The sequence below is a fragment of the Melospiza melodia genome, chromosome 3, assembly GCF_035770615.1.
Source record: "Melospiza melodia melodia isolate bMelMel2 chromosome 3, bMelMel2.pri, whole genome shotgun sequence".
NCBI lineage: Eukaryota > Metazoa > Chordata > Aves > Passeriformes > Passerellidae > Melospiza > Melospiza melodia.
Window position 1 is genome coordinate 129,746,538 of NC_086196.1, and position 17,271 is coordinate 129,763,808.

The 17,271-nt window shown below is 57.5% G+C and overlaps 2 protein-coding genes across 2 annotated transcripts; one reads left to right on the forward strand and one right to left on the reverse strand.

The window, feature by feature from the left end:
- Window positions 1-2,022: 2,022 nt before the first annotated feature.
- On the reverse strand, window positions 2,023-5,880 carry LOC134416417 (protein enabled homolog). The gene is made up of 2 exons (XM_063153051.1): window positions 5,527-5,880; window positions 2,023-4,921 (listed from the first exon to the last, which is right to left on the reverse strand). Exon 2 carries the CDS (start codon window positions 4,369-4,371, stop codon window positions 3,844-3,846), a length of 528 nt encoding a protein of 175 aa, XP_063009121.1. The 5' UTR covers window positions 4,372-4,921; window positions 5,527-5,880; the 3' UTR covers window positions 2,023-3,843.
- Window positions 5,881-6,509: 629 nt separating this feature from the next.
- Window positions 6,510-11,208, forward strand: POU3F2 (POU class 3 homeobox 2). The gene has a single exon (XM_063153050.1). The coding sequence runs from the start codon at window positions 6,591-6,593 to the stop codon at window positions 7,896-7,898; it is 1,308 nt and encodes a 435-aa protein (XP_063009120.1). The 5' UTR covers window positions 6,510-6,590; the 3' UTR covers window positions 7,899-11,208.
- Window positions 11,209-17,271: the final 6,063 nt, after the last annotated feature.

The window sequence follows — 17,271 nt, forward strand, 5'->3', positions numbered from 1 at the left end:
TCCCAAGTGAGAGCTGCCTCCTCCCCTGTCGGCCTCCTGCCACCCCCCGCCCCAAGTTCGCACTGTCATCTGAACAAACTGCTGCGCCGATCTCAGAAGGTGAATAATTCTCAATTAACTAAGTAACTAACTTTCTTTGTGCAATCTTGAGTCACTCACTTAACTAAATCTTAAGCCTTCGAGACCCTTCATTATTGCCTTCCCCCGCCACACTATTTTCAAAGTTCAATAGCAAGGCAACAAAAAACACTGCTGCAAAATAAGAGTCTCTTTTAAAATTAAAGAGCTGCTCATTTGCATCGGAAGAAGTTATTTTTTCCCCCTGCTTTGAATTATTTAGGCACAAAAAAAAATAAAATAAAGGACACCCCGCAAAGCCTCCCGCAGTCCGTGTCAGGATCAGTGTCACGGATGCTCTGCGGGGTGCGGAGCACTGTGACCGGGCTGGCTCAGGTGTGCTGTGGTGCTGTGCCACTCGGGGCATCCCGCCGCGGCGCTGGGGGTTTCTGAGCTCAGCCCGCGGCGCTCGGAGCCGCCGGGCCGGGCCGGGCCGGGCCGGGCAGCGCAGGGGGCGCGGGGCGGGCGGGGCGGCTGCGCCCGGGGCCGGGCCGGGGCTGCGGACGCTGCTCGCCCCACCGGGAGCCCGGCTCGGCCCGCGGCCCGCTCTTATTTTGGTTGGGAGCGGGGAGCGCTACCGGCTGGAGCCGGGTGAGCGAAGGGAGGCGAACTGTGCTCCTCTGTTTGGTTTAGGGTCGGGTATTTTTTTTTCTTTCCCTCTCCCTCCTCTCTCTCTCCCCTTCCCTCCTCACTATAGCAACCAACGCCAGCCTGACAAAAATGCACCCTCTGTGGACAATGGCCAGCCTTCCTGCTCGCCTCGCTCCTCTTCTTCCTCGCCAAGCGAAAGAAAGTTTGCAGCCCCCCCGGCCCGTTCTCGCCTCTCCTCCCGAGGCAGGCTCCCGTGCAAATCCCGCTCAGCCCCGCCGGGACCGTGCCGACCCCCACGTGGGAGGCTGAGAGCGGGGGGGACACAGCAGCCGCCCCCCAGCCGGGGCCCCGATTCCCGAACCCGCCGTGACAAGGGGCTGGCAGAGCGCCCCTGGGCCGCCGCCAGCCCCCCGTCCGAGTGCGGGGCCGCAGCCGCGCTGCCCGCGGCCCCGGCGGGGCTCAGGGCTCAGCTCCCGCTCCCGGGCTGGCATCTGCCCTGGCGGGAACCCGCACGGCCAGCCTGGAGCGCTGCGCACCGGAGGGAGCGCTCCGCACCGCTGCCGAGCGGGGCAGGGCGGCCGAGAGCCCTCCAGGAGAGTGAGGAGCGGGAGTCGCGCCCAAAAGCGCCCCGAAAGCTGTAAGAGGGCAGGGAGGATCACGCCGCCCGGGGAAGCAGGCACAGCATTTATCTGAGCTCTTCCCGAGGGTGTCTGCTTGTCTCCATCAGGCGTGAGCATTGACAAAACAAACAGCAAAGCGGCCGTTAGATTTGTCAGGGAAAGCTGGGCACCTTTTCTTTTCTTTTTTTTTTTTTTTTTTTTTTTTTTTTTTTTTTTTTTTTCTCCTAAAATCTGTTGCTCTGTTTCGTCCTGCACAGCTCCCCGGACAGAGCAGGCTTTGGAAAGACCTTTGTGAGACCGCTTTCCCAGCCAGAGAGGCTGAATCGCCTCTCCTCTCCTTCCAATTCACCTGCTTTTCACGCCAACAGAAACGCCCTTCCAGCTCCAGCACGGGGCGGTCATTTCCCAGCCAGGCTTTTGAGCACTAAATTGCAAACTCCGTTGCACCAATCGCATCTGGGTCTGTCTCCAAGAATTCAATAAACAAGCTGTATTAACTCCAACCAGAATTTATCTTGTAGACTGATGGAATTCGTCTTTTTTTTTTTTTTCTTTTGCTTCTTCTGCTTCTTTTTCCCCCAAGGCCTCATATTCACCACTCAAAATTTAGCAGCCTGCCTTTGATAAATTACTCAAAGTAATCCCTGCAACTGCTAAGTCTGACTGGTTGACGTTGCGTTAGAAGTCTTCATAGCGGTATCTATCTATAAAATATTCACTTGCGGACTACAAAGGGTGGATCATTTTTAATTACAAGATTCAGAACTGGAGGATGAAGGGAAAAGATTAATATCCGTGAATTCAAATAATTTAATTTCAAATACTGAACTTAGAACATTATATCCCACTAGTTTAAACACTGATGCAGATAAAATAGCAGATTCTCAGATGAATGAAGCGGCCAGAAGAATAGAGTTGTGGGGAATGTTGGAAATGAACATTATTACAAACTTTACAGGAACTTTTTTTTTATTTATTCTACACCTTTCTACGTTCTGTCTTCTGGGATAATCAGTTTCTAGCAGGGCAAAAACGTACATGATATTACACGTACACGTGTGTATATCTATATACGCGCAGGGAGGGAGTTTTTTTTCTCTAGAGATAGGTAGAGAAATCTATTTAGATAGAGGATTTTAATTTCAATGGGTAATGTGAGCTTGTGCAATCAAAGTTATCAATTTCTGTCCTTTTTGTTTAGATTTCTTAGTTAAATGTGTTTGTTATATCTACCCCGAGGAGAAGCAACTTGAAAGTGTAGCTTTTGAGTCATCTTATAAATACATCCCTGAGGCTGCGGTTCTTGCCGCTTTAAGCAGTTTTCATTAAAGCAGCCAGCTGCCTCTTTGTGTAGATTGGATTTTTTTAAAGCAATCACTTGTGAAGCCCCGGCCTCAGTTTTGTCTCTCCGCAGGCCCTTAAAGTTGAAGTTTCATTCATGTCTTGGGTCTCTCCGCCGAATCAGACTCCTCGGAGCAACACTGGAAAGAGCCACACGAAAGCACAGGCTTGAATACCTCACAGAGAAAGGTTAAAAAGGAAGCAGAGATCAAAACAATCCCATCTCACAAAAGGTGCATTAAATGCGCCCCAGCAATAAGCACAAATCTTCCAAGTTGGCCTTTAAAGCGAGCACCAGGAGTCTCACGTTTATTGCACCCAGCAATTCTCTGAGCGACTCTCCACGTCTTTGCACTCCTGGAGCATTTCCTCCTAAAACAACATCTAATGGGTAGATAATAGAGACGCGGAAAGGAGGCGCGGGGATTTCTCCCCCTCCTCCTTTCCTTTCAGCTGCGTGAGTCTATCTCAAGGTTTGGAGAGCAGAGTTAAAAAAAAATAAAAAAATTAAAAAAGCTTTTCACCTCTAAACACAACAGGCACATGCAAATACATATTCCCCACCCTGCAGCCGCACGCATCCGAAGGCGCAGAGGAGCGCGCGTTTGGGGAGCGCTCCCCCAGCCCCCCGAGCCGGGCAGGCTGACGAGCGGCGGCTGGAAGCCGAGGCTCGCTAGGAACGAGCCGTGCTCTTGTTTTGCTGCTGGAAATTCAGCTTTCTCTCCGGCACGCACGGAGTTGAAACACCAGGGAGTCCAACATCTCGTCAGCCGGAGCCCGCCGCGGCAGCTGGGGCGGGGGGCGGGCAGGGGACCCCCAGGTGGGGATCGGGGGGGGCCGGCGGGGGGCGGCCACAGGACCCCCGCAAGCCGCCCGCGTCCTTCTGGATGCACCTGATGTGTATGCAGCACCTCGCCTCCCAGCCAGGACTCAGCTCCAGTTAAGTGGCGCTCTATGTATTTTATAGCGAATATTCTCGAGTAGCTGCACTGCAATGAAGGAGATATCAAGGAGGCCTGTCAGTTCAAAGCTTTTGGGGTTGTTTGAAAATCTTCTTCACGTCAAAGTAAGCAGCCCTAGTATTTGAACAGCTGCTTTGAACAGTGAAAAGGGCTGAGCTGAATCAAAACACTGCAGTGTCTGCCCAAGACACCGCATCACCTTCAACCTGCTTTTATGCGAGCAGAGAAAAGGAAAGAAAGGCTGGTGAGACCTCTAATCCCGCGGGGTCAGCTCCGCCAGAAAGGGGCCACATGACTGTCTCTTTTACATCCCTAGCGGCCCGGACCTGAGCGGCGAGCAGAGCCCGAGCCCGCGGCGGGCAGCGGCGAGGCGACAGCACCGGCGGTCGGGCGCTCGCTCCCCGCTCCCCGGCGCTCCTCTCCACGGGGGGAGACGGGAGCGGAGGATGCTTAAGGAGCGGTATTAATGACAGGGCTAACAATGATGGGGAGGACGAGGAGGTGGAGTCTGCGGCGGCTCTGAATGCACCGGCCGCGCTCCTCGCTGCTCCCAGCTGCGCCTCCGTGGGCGTGCGCTCCGCCGGGGAGGGGGCAGCCGGGACGGCGGGGGCCTCTGCCGGGGACAGCGGGGTTTGTCCGCCTCCTAAGGCCGCGGTGCTACTCCGGTAGCTGTGATTGCCGCTAGCCCGTGAGATGCGCCGCTGGGGCGGCGGGGGAGCGGCACGCAGGACGGTGCCCATAGTGGGCAGCACCTGCCCGAGGGCCGGCCGGGACAGACAGGGCCGGGAAGGGAGGACGGGAAATGCACGATTGGGGCAGGCCCGGAGGGGTTTCCCCCCTCCCAGAAAAGCGTTGGGTGAATCTCGCTGACCCCGTGTCCCGTCTGCTGGTGGCAGCGAGCCGCGGGGAGCGCGGGGCCGTCGGCTCCCCACGGGGCCCAGCTGTCCGTGGGGCGGGCACACGCCGTGGGGCCGGGGCACCAGGGAGCGGCCTCGGGGCAGCTCCGTGCTCGGCGAGCACCGCACGCTGGAGGCGCCCGCGTGAAAACCTCGCTCTGAAAAGGACGCGTGGCGTGGTGGCCCCTCGTGTCTCGTCCACTCAAGAACTTTTGGCAGCGGAGCTGGAGGGAAAGCCGCCCCCGGCGGAGCTTCGGCGGCCCCAGGAGCGGGCGGGAGGGCTGGCCCGGGCGCGGAGAGTGGGGCGGCTCTCCCAGGACGGTCCCCGCGATGCCTTGGCAGAAGCCTGCTGCGGACTTGCCCTGTTGTTTTGTTTCAACTCACTGGTCTACACCTAATTGGGAGGAGAGAGACGAGAAAATGAGCATCAAATTATAAAATTCCTGGGTGCCCAGTTGTTTACACACGGGAAACAAAAGGCACAGCTTCACTTCAGAGACACTGACTTCCCTCTCCGCAACCCTCGCAGAAAAGGCAGTATTGTTCTTTCCTTCGCCTGCACCTCGAAGAAAGGGGGGGGTAAACCACCCCCAAACCTTAGGAAGAATCTCCACTCTTTCACGGACAAAGTTTGCGCCCCCCTCCTCCTCTCCTCCTCCCTCCCTCCCCTCCCCACCCCCCGGCAGAAGGAGCTCTTGATACGCCGCTAAACTAACGAAACGAGGTAACTCCTGCTGCGCCCCTTGTCTCAGGGCACTGGATATCCTGTTTATGCTGCTGCTGTGTATATGTTTATGTGCAGGAGCCCATCCCCCCTCTCCTCCACACCCCCACGCAGAGGAATATTTCCAGGCAAGGAGCCCTTCCAGCGCTCACGTTAAACACGATGATTTATAAACAACTCGCAGAAGAAAGCTGTTTCTTGTTAGTAGTAATAAATTCCCCGGTCCGCCCTATTGTGTTATTTCGATGAAGATAGTGGGAGCCTGCGACGCGCACCTAGCCCCGTGAGCAGTTTATTTTCGAGACAAAGCTACGGCTTTCAACTCAAAAATGGGCAGCGAACTCTTTTCGCGTCGGCCAGCCCGGCGCTGCTCATTCCTAAGAAATCCGAATCCAGTTCCAGGGTCTCCTTCCTTCCTGTCCGGGCCGCAACTTCTTTTCTTTTCTCTATCCCCCTCTTTTTTCCCTATTTGTTTTTTCCTTTTCCCACCACCCTCTCATGCCCATCTTCTGCATCCACGCAGATTCGCCAGCGCCGCTGAGGCGCTCCCGCAGGCACCCTATCCCCACGGGACGGGACGAGCGGAACAAAACCACCTCCGCAGCGCCGAGGTGCGAAGCCCGGACATCCCGGCAGGAGCGGTGCGTCCCGGTGACCACCGGGTGCGGGGAGCGGGGCAGGGCCGGCGGACGGGCAGGGGGCCGCCCGCTCCCCGCCCCCGGGGGCGCGGCGCTCCCGGACCGCTCCGGCGGGGCTGGCGGCGAGGCGGCGCTGAGAAAGTTGGGGGTGGGCAGGCGAGCACCCCCGGCCCGCAGCGCCCGCTCCGGGGCGCAGAGACGCGCGTCGGGGCGCGAGCAACAGGAGCCGGCGGGCGCCCGGGCAGCGGCGGCGGCAGAGGCAGCATCCTCCCGCCGGCCGTGCGGTGCGGTGCGGTGCGGGGCGGGCCGGGGCGGGGCCGGTGACAGCGGCGGCGGCGGCGCGCCCCTGCCCTCCGCCGCGCTCCCCCCGCCCCGCGGCCGCCGCTCCCCCGCGCCCCGTTCCCCCTCGGAGTTGGGTCGGAGCGGGGGCGGGCCGGGGGCGGGGCCGGGGCGGGGCGCGGCTGGCGGGGCGCGCCAATGGCGGGCGGCGGCGGCGGCGGTCGCCGGGAGCGGCGGCGTCCGTCAGGGCGCGGGGAGCCAATGGCGTGCGGCGGCGGGGCGGGGCGGCCGCGCGTGCCTTCGCAGTGGGCCCCGCCGCGCGGGCCGGGGGGGCGCGGGCGCCGCGCGGCGCCCGAGGCGAAAAAGTAGCTGTCAAATGCGCGGCGCCTTTAACCGGCGCGATCAGTGCGGCTCGGCGAGTCATGGCGACCGCAGCCTCCAACCACTACAGCCTGCTCGCCTCCGGCTCCCCCATGGTGCACGCCGAGCCGCCCGGCGGCATGCAGCCCGGCGGCGGCTACCGCGACGCCGGCGCCCTGGTGCAGGCGGACTACGCGCTGCAGAGCAACGGGCACCCGCTGAGCCACGCTCACCAGTGGATCGCGGCGCTGTCCCACGGCGGCCCCGGCGGTGGCGGCGGCGGCGGCGGGGGCGGCGGCGGCGGCGGCGGCGGCGGCGGCGAGGCGCCCTGGTCGGCGGGCGCGCTGGGCCAGCCCGACATCAAGCCGGCGGTGGTGCAGGCGGGCGGGCGCGGCGACGAGCTGCCGCCGCCGCCGCAGCACCCGCCGCCGGGGCGGGCGCCGCACCTGGTGCACCACGGCGGCGGCGGCGGAGGGCACCACGCGGCGGCGGCGGCGGCGGCGGCGGCGGCGGCGTGGCGGGCGGGCGGCGCGGCGCACCTGCCGCCCGGCATGGCCGCGGCCAACGGCGCGCAGGCGGGGCTGCTCTACTCGCAGCCGCCCGGCTTCACCGTCAACGGGATGCTGGGCGCCGGGCAGCCGGGGCTGCACCACCACGGCCTGCGCGACGCCCACGAGGAGCCGCCGCCGGGGCCGCCGCACCACGGCCCCGAGCACCCGCCGCCGCCCCACGGCCCCCACCCCGGGGCGGCCGGGCCGGCACCGTCCGCCGCCGCCGCCGCGCCCCCCGGGCCGCCGCCGCACCACGACCCGCACTCCGACGAGGACACGCCGACCTCGGACGACCTGGAGCAGTTCGCCAAGCAGTTCAAGCAGCGGCGCATCAAACTGGGATTTACCCAAGCGGACGTGGGGCTGGCGCTGGGCACCCTCTACGGCAACGTCTTCTCGCAGACCACCATCTGCCGCTTCGAGGCCCTGCAGCTCAGCTTCAAGAACATGTGCAAGCTGAAGCCTTTGTTGAACAAGTGGTTGGAGGAGGCGGACTCCTCCTCGGGCAGCCCCACCAGCATAGACAAGATCGCGGCGCAGGGCCGCAAGCGGAAAAAGCGCACCTCCATCGAGGTGAGCGTCAAGGGCGCGCTGGAGAGCCACTTCCTCAAGTGCCCCAAGCCCTCCGCCCAGGAGATCACCTCGCTCGCGGACAGCCTACAGCTGGAGAAGGAGGTGGTGAGAGTGTGGTTTTGTAACAGGAGACAGAAAGAGAAGCGCATGACTCCCCCGGGAGGGACGCTGCCGGGCGCCGAGGACGTGTACGGGGCCAGCAGGGACACGCCGCCGCACCACGGGGTGCAGACCCCCGTGCAGTGAACTCGCGGCGGGGGCGCCCGGCCCCTCCTCCTCCTCCTCCTCTCCTCCTCCTCCTCCTCTCCTTCCCCCAACTTTTGATTGTCCTTTTTTTTCTTTTTTTTTTCTTTTTTTTTTAATTTTATTTTCTCCTATCTTAAAAAAAAAAAAAAAAGACAAAAATCAAAAAAAGAAACAAACGCGAAAAAAAAAGAGAAAAGAAAACAAAAAGCGAGCGAGCGAGAGGGCGAGCGCGAATCACAGCGGACAGACAGATAGACAGACAAAGCACCTGCACCACACCGTCCCTTAGACTGTAGGAGGTGTGATGCTGAATTTTGACCTTTCCAGGCGGGTGCCCGTGCACGGGAGTGGAGTGGGTACCGCGCTCCGGCAGGCAGGCGGGCACCGGCAGGGCAGCGGCGGGCACCGGCAGGGCAGGCGCAGGGCGAAGCGGTTCGCACAAAACTCCCTCGCTCGCTGGCCAAAAGAGACGGCGCTGCCCTGCCGGGGAGGGGGCGGAGGAGAAAGGGGGGCATGGCCACCTCGGGTCCCCTCCGCAGCCCCCTCCCGCCACACAAAGGCAGATCGCATTGTGGAATGTCGCTCGGTGTTGGCACATGCTGCTGTGTTTATTTTCTGTGGATCCCCTGTATGAATATATGTAAAGACAAAAAAAAAAGAAAAAAAAAAGGAAGAGAACTGAAAAGCTATCCCTTTTGATGTAGACAGTATTTAACCGTACCAATTTGCACTGCAAGAAAATCGAAGTTTACATAAACAAAATGTTTATTTTTTTCTTTTTTCCCCCTTCCTTTCCGACCTTAATTTTGCAAATGACTTGCATTTTCCACAGTGAGCGTTAGTCAACCAGTGACCGGTCTACAATATGTTACTGTGTTTTAGCCTTTGCTTTATGTGTATATGTGAACTTTTGTTATAAACAAGTATTCTTAAATACGTGTAACGCTTATTTTCTCCTTTTACCATAGCAAAAAGAATTAGTATATGTATGTGTATGTATACATGTGCACGCTTGCACAGGCATACATATATACACATATATATAATCTCTCTATATACACATATATATGCACCTCCAGCTCCCATTCTCCAGAGATGTGACTCTCGTAATTGTTTAATATACGCCTTCAGTGGCAGGAGTCGAGTTTGGAGAAAGGAGAATAATGCAAATCAACAAAGTAAACTTCATTTTCAGGCAGTGTGTCTGGGGGTCGAGGCGCAGCCAAAGGGGGAGGAAAAGAATATGTGCAACCTTTCCAGACCATGTCAGTGCGGGCCAGCAAGGCCTGGTGTGGGAAGGCAGAGAGGGAACAACGTGTTTCCAGAGTTTTCCCAGAGAAAGGGGCATTTCCTTGAGGGGGAAAGGGAATTATTTATCTCCCCCACCACCGCCCCCTCAGCGCCCTTTCCTTCCCCTCCTCCCCCCCCTGCGTGCCTTTGGCATCCCCGGTCTCGCCTCCCGGGCCGATATCAGCCTCCAAACTTTCTTTTATTGAGCATTTTATGTCCAGGCAGAGCCAGGGAGAGCCCGAGGAGCTGCTGGGCCCGAGGTGGGGGTCGGGTGCTTACACCTGCCTGTAAACACACGCTGCCCCCTCCTCTCCACTGAGACCGTGTGCATTTCTTTTTCACTTTACTTTCCGTATTTATTTTATTTTCTGTTTGTATCCAGCCCCTCTCCCTTCCCATCCTCCCCTTGTCCTTTGGTCAGATTGTGGTATAATTTATTGAAGGAAAGGACCAGTTTTAACTTGGGCAGCCTTGTGTCTTTCACTGGGGAATGAAATGAAGTGGGAAAAAATGCCATTTTTCAATCCGTGTTTCTCACCCCCCCCTCCCTTCGCTAATAGTTTTAAAGTGCATTTCGTGACATTATCTTGATGAGAAATGGTTAACTTTCCAAAATAAAAAAAAGAGGAAAAACCCACGGGGACAAAAAGGAAAAAAAATGGAAAAAAAAGGGAAACAAAAAGCTCTGAAGGGAAGCAGAGGAGCGGGACCTCGGAGCAGCGCATGTATGTGCGTGTGTCTGCGTGCGTGTTTGTGTACTTATGCACACACACAGCTATGCATATACATTAGAGGGACTTTATGATAGTTATAATTTCATAAAGGGATCATTTAGTCAGCACAAACGGGTGCTATAGAGACAAAGCATTTTTATAATCTAAAAGTTTACTTAGTTGAGTGTTGGACAATTATGGAGAAAAAAACAGTGAAGCATTCTCTCGCAGAACTCTCCTATAAATATTGCATTCAGTAGCTAAGGCTTTAGAATATGTTTCTCATTGTCTTTTAAAATGCCTGTGACACTGGGTTTTCTTTCCTTCTTTCTTTCTCCCTTTCTTTCTTGCTTGCTTTTTTTCTTTCTTCTTGGTAAGACAGATGATGATTTCTAAGAGGCACATGCATTAGCCTTTTTCCTGGTTTTCCAACAATTGTTAAAAAGATACGGGCACCAAGCTTTTCGCTTTTCTTTCTTTCTTTTTTTTTTTTTTTTTGGTTTGGTTTTTTAAAATTTTTTGTTTGTTTGTTTATGTGTTGAGCTGCTTGTTATTTAAAGTGTTGAGGACTAGCGCCTAGTGAAGTGAATCAGATCAGGGCAGATCCAGTGGTAAAGGGAGGAAATGAACTTTCAGACACTTATTAATATGTGCGTAAGGTCAGACAACGGAGTTGAGAGGATGTTTGAGAAAGCCTCAAACTCCAAATAGGTTTACTAAAAAAAAAAGTTACCAAGCAAACCTTACCACTATGTATATATGTTTAATATTTGTCCTTTGAAATGCAGAAATAGTTTCAATGTTTTCTTTGTCTATTTTTCTTTTTTTTTTTTTAAATGCTACCCAGGGAAATATTTTCATATCATTTTTAAGTGGCCTGCCTCAATGTATATTTATTTCTTTTAAAGCAAACAGGTTCTGGAAACTGTTTTTCTGTAGCTTTAAATGAGTAGGTGAACAAAATCTATATGGGATGTAATTTTTTTTTTGTTCAGTCTCTTTAAAAATACTTTGTTTTGGTACATTTGGATGTGCTTGTGGGGAAAAATAAAAACGCAGAGATCCTTATATATTTATGTTAAAGTAATATTTTATTATCTACATAAAACAGAAATGCACAATACCTTCATAGTTTCTTCTAATTATTGAAATATCGTTATTTTATTTTTAAAGATAGCACAGATTTGCATAGTTCTTAAGATCTGGAGGGAGAAGACCCCAGTACTTATACTGAGATGAGTTCTGTGTAAAAGCACCGCCGTTCCTTTCTATTTCATGGAATTTTTGGAATAAATTTGATGCCTATACCGAGAGGTTCCACGCTTATAACTTTGAGGGTGGTGAAGGAGAGCCTCGGGAGCTGTGTTCATTGTGTCTCTCGGCCGATGAACCACAGCCGTGTGTGTTTTGGAGCATTGATTTCTGTGCGGGCAGGGCTGTCCTGCCTTTGATGCTGCTGGGGAGAGCTCAAGTTTTTTGCATGCTCTGGCGGAAGGCACGGGGGAGAAGAGGTTCGACTCTTCTCGGTCCCTTTTTATAATTTAACATCTGACTCCTTAAAAAAAAAAAAGAGAGAGAGAGAGAAAGAAAAAAAGCAAAACAAAAAGGCGGGGCTTATTGATGGGAGTACCGTTTGGAGGAGGAAGGGAGAGCGCGGTGCCCAGCGGGGCTGCGCTCCCCCGGGCCGGGCCGGGCCGGGCCGGGCCAGGCGGCGGCCCCGGTGTCGCGTTCGGTGTCGGCGGCGCCGTGCGGTGACGGGCGGGTCGGTTCGGCCGCAGGGTCCCGGCCGGGGCCCCGCGGGGCTGGCGCTGACAGGCGACATCGAGTGCGCGGTGTTCCCACGCGTGTTCGGGTCCTTGGCTGGCTCGGGTTCCTGAGCGCGATACCCTGCTCTGCTCCCCCCTCCCCTCCTTCGCGATAGTTTCCAGGCTTATTAGATTTAATCATCTTTTCTAACTTCTAGTCAATATTACACTCATCCCGAACAGATTCAGCTAAATGATCTTATCAATAGTTTCGAAGAGAAGTGACAGAAAGAAGAAGTGTTTTGTGACCGCAGACGTGCTGACGGGTAAAATGTTGAAGCTGGGTATGGATTTAGAAGTCCTTGGTCAATAGCCCGCGGAACGGGCTGCGGAAAGCGAGCAGCCTCTGCCCTCTGCAGGACACTCGGGTGGGCGCCCAGGGAATATTTCGCCTTTGGCGGCGGGCCCCGCTCCCGGGGAGCGCTCCCGTCTCGGGCGGGCAGGAGGCGATGGCGCGGACGGTGCCGGTGCCGGGGCAGGCCGGACGCGGGGATGGCGGCTCCGCCGGTGGCGGTGGCGCGGCTGCCGCTGCTCGGGGCAGGCCCGGCCGAGGTCCCGGCGCTGCTCCTCCGGGGCTCTTTGCCCGGAGACAGGCTGACCTTACGGGAGAGACTTCGCTCGTCCTTCCGGACTGGTTGTAGGAAGGCCGGCTGGCTCGGGGGTCATTCTTTTTGTCGCTTTCGATCTCTCTTTTAAGAGAAAGGAGAGGGGGAAATGGAGCAGCCATAGGATGCTCCTTCCTCAGATGGATGTCAGGGTGTGCGGCGGCTCCTCGGGCTCCCTCGCTCTCATTTCCAGGCAGGGACACTCTGTCGTAGGTCAGATGTCAACAACAAAAGCCCTGTTTCCCTCAGTTCGCTCTCTCTCTGGTGGAGGCCGAAATTGGGAGGCGAGAGGAGAGTGTATATCCTCTGTCACCCCCAGTGTCCCCAGCCCCGCGGGGGCCAGAGGCAGCAGTCGGCGCTGCCCGGCCCGGGGAGCTCCCGCCGCCGCCCAGCTGCGCCGTCTTTCCTGATAGTGGGCAGTGGGGCCGGGGTTTGGAAAGAGAGAAGCGGAGGAAGGCGAAATCATCCTACAAATCCCCCCGGCTGGCCGGGATGGTGTCGGGCCAGGCGTCACTCTCGGGCTGGGCAGCTGTGAGAGCCCCGCTGGGGGCAGAGGCCGCGCTCTCTCCGTCGGGCTTTGCTGGCGGCAGTTCGGGGCTCCCCGTGTCCCTTCTCCAGGGCCCCGGCTCCCGAGCGCTCCTCTGGCCGTGGCCGGGCCGCGGGGACAGCGAGGGACGGTCCCGGCTCCCTGCGCCCTCCCGGCCCGCGGTCCCGGCCCTGGCCCCGGCCTGGGGCTGCTCCGGCCCTCCGTGATCCGATGGGGGAAAGCCCTGCAAATCCTGCAAACCCTGCAAACCCTGCAAACCCTGCTAACCCTGCTAACCCCGCAAACCCTGCTAACCCTGCAAACCCTGCTAACCCTGCAAACCCTGTCCCCGGGCTGCCAACCACTGCCTGCCGGGTTGTCCCAGGCCGCGCTGTTGGAGGTTTGGTGGCTCTTTGTTGCTGTGCCGTCGGTGAGCGGGACGGAGAGGTGACCCGGCCGGGGAAGGCAGGCGATGGCCTCCGCTGGGCGATGAGGCCCAGGGGAGAACGATCACCGCGGGGCTTGGTCCGGTTTAACTCTGGCCGCAGATGCAGCTCGGGGGAAGGTGGCGGGCGTGGGGGACCCCAGGCCGAGCCTGGGCAGCGCCTTGCGGAGCAGGGAGTGGGGGTGAGGAAAGAAGGAAACTGCCCGCGGCTTTTTGGCTGTGCACGGGGCAGCGACGGCTTTCTGCGGCGTCCGGAACCGAGCCCGGGCGCTGGGGTCTGTCCTGGGAATTGTGGCTCTCCCGCCGCCCCTGTCCTGCGGGCGGGTGTCTGTTTGTTGTGCGTTTCGGAAGGGACGCGACCTGGGCTGCCTCTCTGGCTTTAAATCTCGATGTGGAAAATATAAAAATCCAAGTTTTCAGAGTTGCAGACGCTAAGTTGGCTCTCTGTGAGCATGGCCGGGTGCCGTCGGGGATGTAGGAAGGCGTTCTGCAGAAGGGAGTTTGCCCTGGCTCGGATGGGCGACGCTGGGGAGCGGGCGTTTCTCCGGGGAGAATTAGTTAGAGCAAAGCCAAAGCGCGCTTCAGCAGAAATGGTAAAACAGAAAGCAAAGGCTTGTCTTCAGACCCGACTTCTCATCAAACTATAAACCAAACAAGTGGGCTCTCCGGCAGGCGAGTCCCAGTGCAGTGCGTGGATTCTCACGCCGCAGTCGGCCTCGGCCCGTGGCCTGGCCCCAGCTGTGGGTCTCTTCCTTCGAAGCGTTTATCTCTCCCTGCAAACTCCCTGTAAATACCACAGAAACTGGGCCAAGTGCCCCGGGCATGCCGGGGTTTCACGCAGGGCCCTCGGGCCGGGAAGGCCGCCCGTGCCGGAGCGGAGCCTCTTCCTGCCCCGCACCCCGGCCCGCAGCGGCCCGGGCAGCGCCGCCAGCCCCGAGCATCCCGCGGGGACCCTGCGCTCCCGTCGGCGGGCAGAGAGAGAGGGGTGGGGCAGGGACAGCGGCAGCAGGGCGGCCGAAGCTGTGCCCCCGTTACCGGGAGCAGCGGCTCGGGGGCTGGGCAGGGGGCGCCGGGACCCCTTGGCCCCAAGGAGGCCGCGGGTCTGGCCCGTGTCCGCCCGGCCCCGTCCGTGCGCTGCCGGGCCGGAGCAGGAGCTCTGCCTCCCTCGGCCAGGGGGATGCGGGGCTGGGGCCGCCCGGGAGCCCCATCGCGGCTCCGGCAGGGCCGGGGGGTTCGGGCCGGCCCAGCCCCGAGCTCCGGTCCCGTCCGGCTGCAGCTCCCCCGGCCCGCTCGCCAGGTCCCGCCGGGCCGGGCTGGGCCGTGCCGCGCCCTGTGTCCCTGGGCCTGTCGGCACCGATATCGTTTGTAAGGATTAAAAAGAGAGCAGGCCCGTAGAAAGTTGGCGTTTCTCTCTCCCCCTCCTCCTCGCACGGCGGTAAATCCTGGCAGGCTGAGGCCGCTTGTAAAAGCGATGACGGGACCGCCCTCCCCCTCCTCTTCCCCGTCCCGTCCCGGGAGCTGTGAGAGGCGCTCGTCTAAAAGTTCGGACTTGTTTTTAGCCAGCCTGACTCATTCATTAATTCTCCTTCCCTCCTTGATTCATTCATGTCTACAGTCATTCATTGCCAAGTCCATGGAGGCATCAGCTCCTTGGTCAGTAGGGGAGACGTACAAACAAGGATGGTGCTATTTATTTCCCTCTGCCTGTGGATTTCTAAGACGTTCAAGCAGGCACAATCATTAAACTAATTTGTATTTGATTGTTTGGGCGGACGGGGGTGAATTTTATTGCACTAAGCATTCAAGCACGCACGCATCGCTGATTACCAGTATACATTAAATAAAGTTGTTTGTACACATTGTCTTACCACATATAGGCAGTCTTATTATTCTAATTACTCTAATTAGTGCATTGAAATGTTTTCTACTTGATTTGAGGAGACAGTGATTAGTTCTATTACTTCTTTTAACTCTTATTTCATGGAAAACTGTTGATGCATGTTCCAATTACCTTGTTTTTCTCTTTAATATAGCGTGGGCCAAAATTATTATGAAATGATATTGTTAGCGGGTAGAAACATCCATCTATTTTCCCTTCCTAAAAGAACTTTCATTTTTTTGTATCCACCACCACCAGATAGAACACCCCCAAAGTGTTCACGAGTAATTACTTCTAGCCAAAGCAGCACGTTTCTTCTTTACTATTTCTTCTGCTAGTGCTTTAGTACTTTGTGGTTGTAGCATTAACCTTTATAATTTTTTTCCTAAAAAGGAAAAAAAAAAGAGTCTGACATATACTTCACGCAAAGCGATTTCATAAGTTTTAAATTAAGGTTACTATTAATTGATAGGATCAGTTCATCAAACATGTTACTTCGATAGGGAATTGTAATTAAAACCTTAATCCCGTTTGAGACTTAGTTTTATCTTGAACACTTTCTTGAGGGATTTTCCCCCCCTTTTCCTCGGCGGTCGCCGCTTGAAGCACGGTGGGGGTACAGAGTGGAACCCAGACCCCACCAGGGGCAGGGAGGTTATTTCGTTATCGAAATACCCGTCTTCACTATTGAGCCAATTGAGGTTTTGTGTCGAATTTTGGGATGTGTGCGTGTTGGCCTTTTGTGTTGATGTGGCGGCCACTTAAACCCAGACGGTGACAAAGCGGGCGGCGGGGATGGAATCTCGCCTTCCTTTCACGTTACGGACAGGGAGACTGGCTATTTCTCGGTCACAAAATACTGCCCTTTTTTTTTGTTAGCTTTCCTCCCCTCCTCTTTAGGTTAGTTTGTTAAATAAATAGGAAGGGATGGGGGGAAAATAAAGAAGGGGTGGGGGAAGGAAAAAAAGGAAGAAACGCAAACCATCCCTTAAATTCTTGGAAGTCCAGGTCTGGAGGGAAATCTATGGAGTTACATAGGTAAATATTGGGCCTAGGCTGCTTATACTTTTAATATTTAAACTGGGATTATGGTGGATCTAAAGACGCCTTCCTAACCTTTGCCAATTGCCTGCGCGAGGAGAAATCCCGCAAGATGCACAAAGGGGCGAGACGGCTTCCACCGCCTCTGAGGAGCGACCCCGCCGCCGGTGTGGCTGGGGAGCGGCTTTCCCCAGGGTCGGGCTGGCGGGGCACGGGCAGCGCTGGGGTTTGGGGGCTGTTTGAAGGCGGGGGTCCCGTTCCTGCTTCCCGCGGAGCAGCGTCTGGCCCCGCTCACCGGGCCGGGCTCAGCGCCGGCAGCGTCCCGGGCCGGGGAAAGGCGCCACGGGCCGGGACGGGACTGGGGCTGGGAACGGGGCCGGGGTTGGGGCCGGGATTGGGGCTGGGAACGGGGCCGGGATTGGGGCTGGGAACGGGGCCGGGACTGGGGCTGGGAACGGGGCCGGGGTTGGGGCTGGGAACGGGGCCGGGATTGGGGCTGGGATTGGGGTTGGGAACGGGGCGGGGTTGGGGCTGGGAACGGGGCCGGGATTGGGGCTGGGATTGGGGCTGGGAACGGGGCCGGGGTTGGGGCTGGGAACGGGACCGGGATTGGGGCTGGGATTGGGGCCGGGATTGGGGCTGGGAATGGGACCGGGATTGGGGCTGGGAATGGGGCCGGGATTGGAGCTGGGACCGGGATTGGGTCCGGGATTGGGGCTGGGAATGGGACGGGGATTGGGGCTGGGATCGGGGCCGGGAGCGGGATTGGGGCCGCGCGTGGAGCGCGGGCGCCCCCCAGCGGCCGCCGCCGCCGCGGGGGCTCCCCCGGGAAGGGCCGGGACGCATCCCGCATCCCGCGTCCTGCATCTTGCATCCCGCATCCCGAATCCCCCAGCCCGCACCCCGCATCCTACATCCCGCACCCCTCATCCCCATGCTGCATCCTGCATCCCGCATCCTGCATCCTGCATCCTGCATCCCGCATCTTGCACCCCGCACCCCGCATCCCCACATCCCGCACCCCGCATCCCCCATCCCACACTCCGCATCCCCCATGCTGCATCCTGCA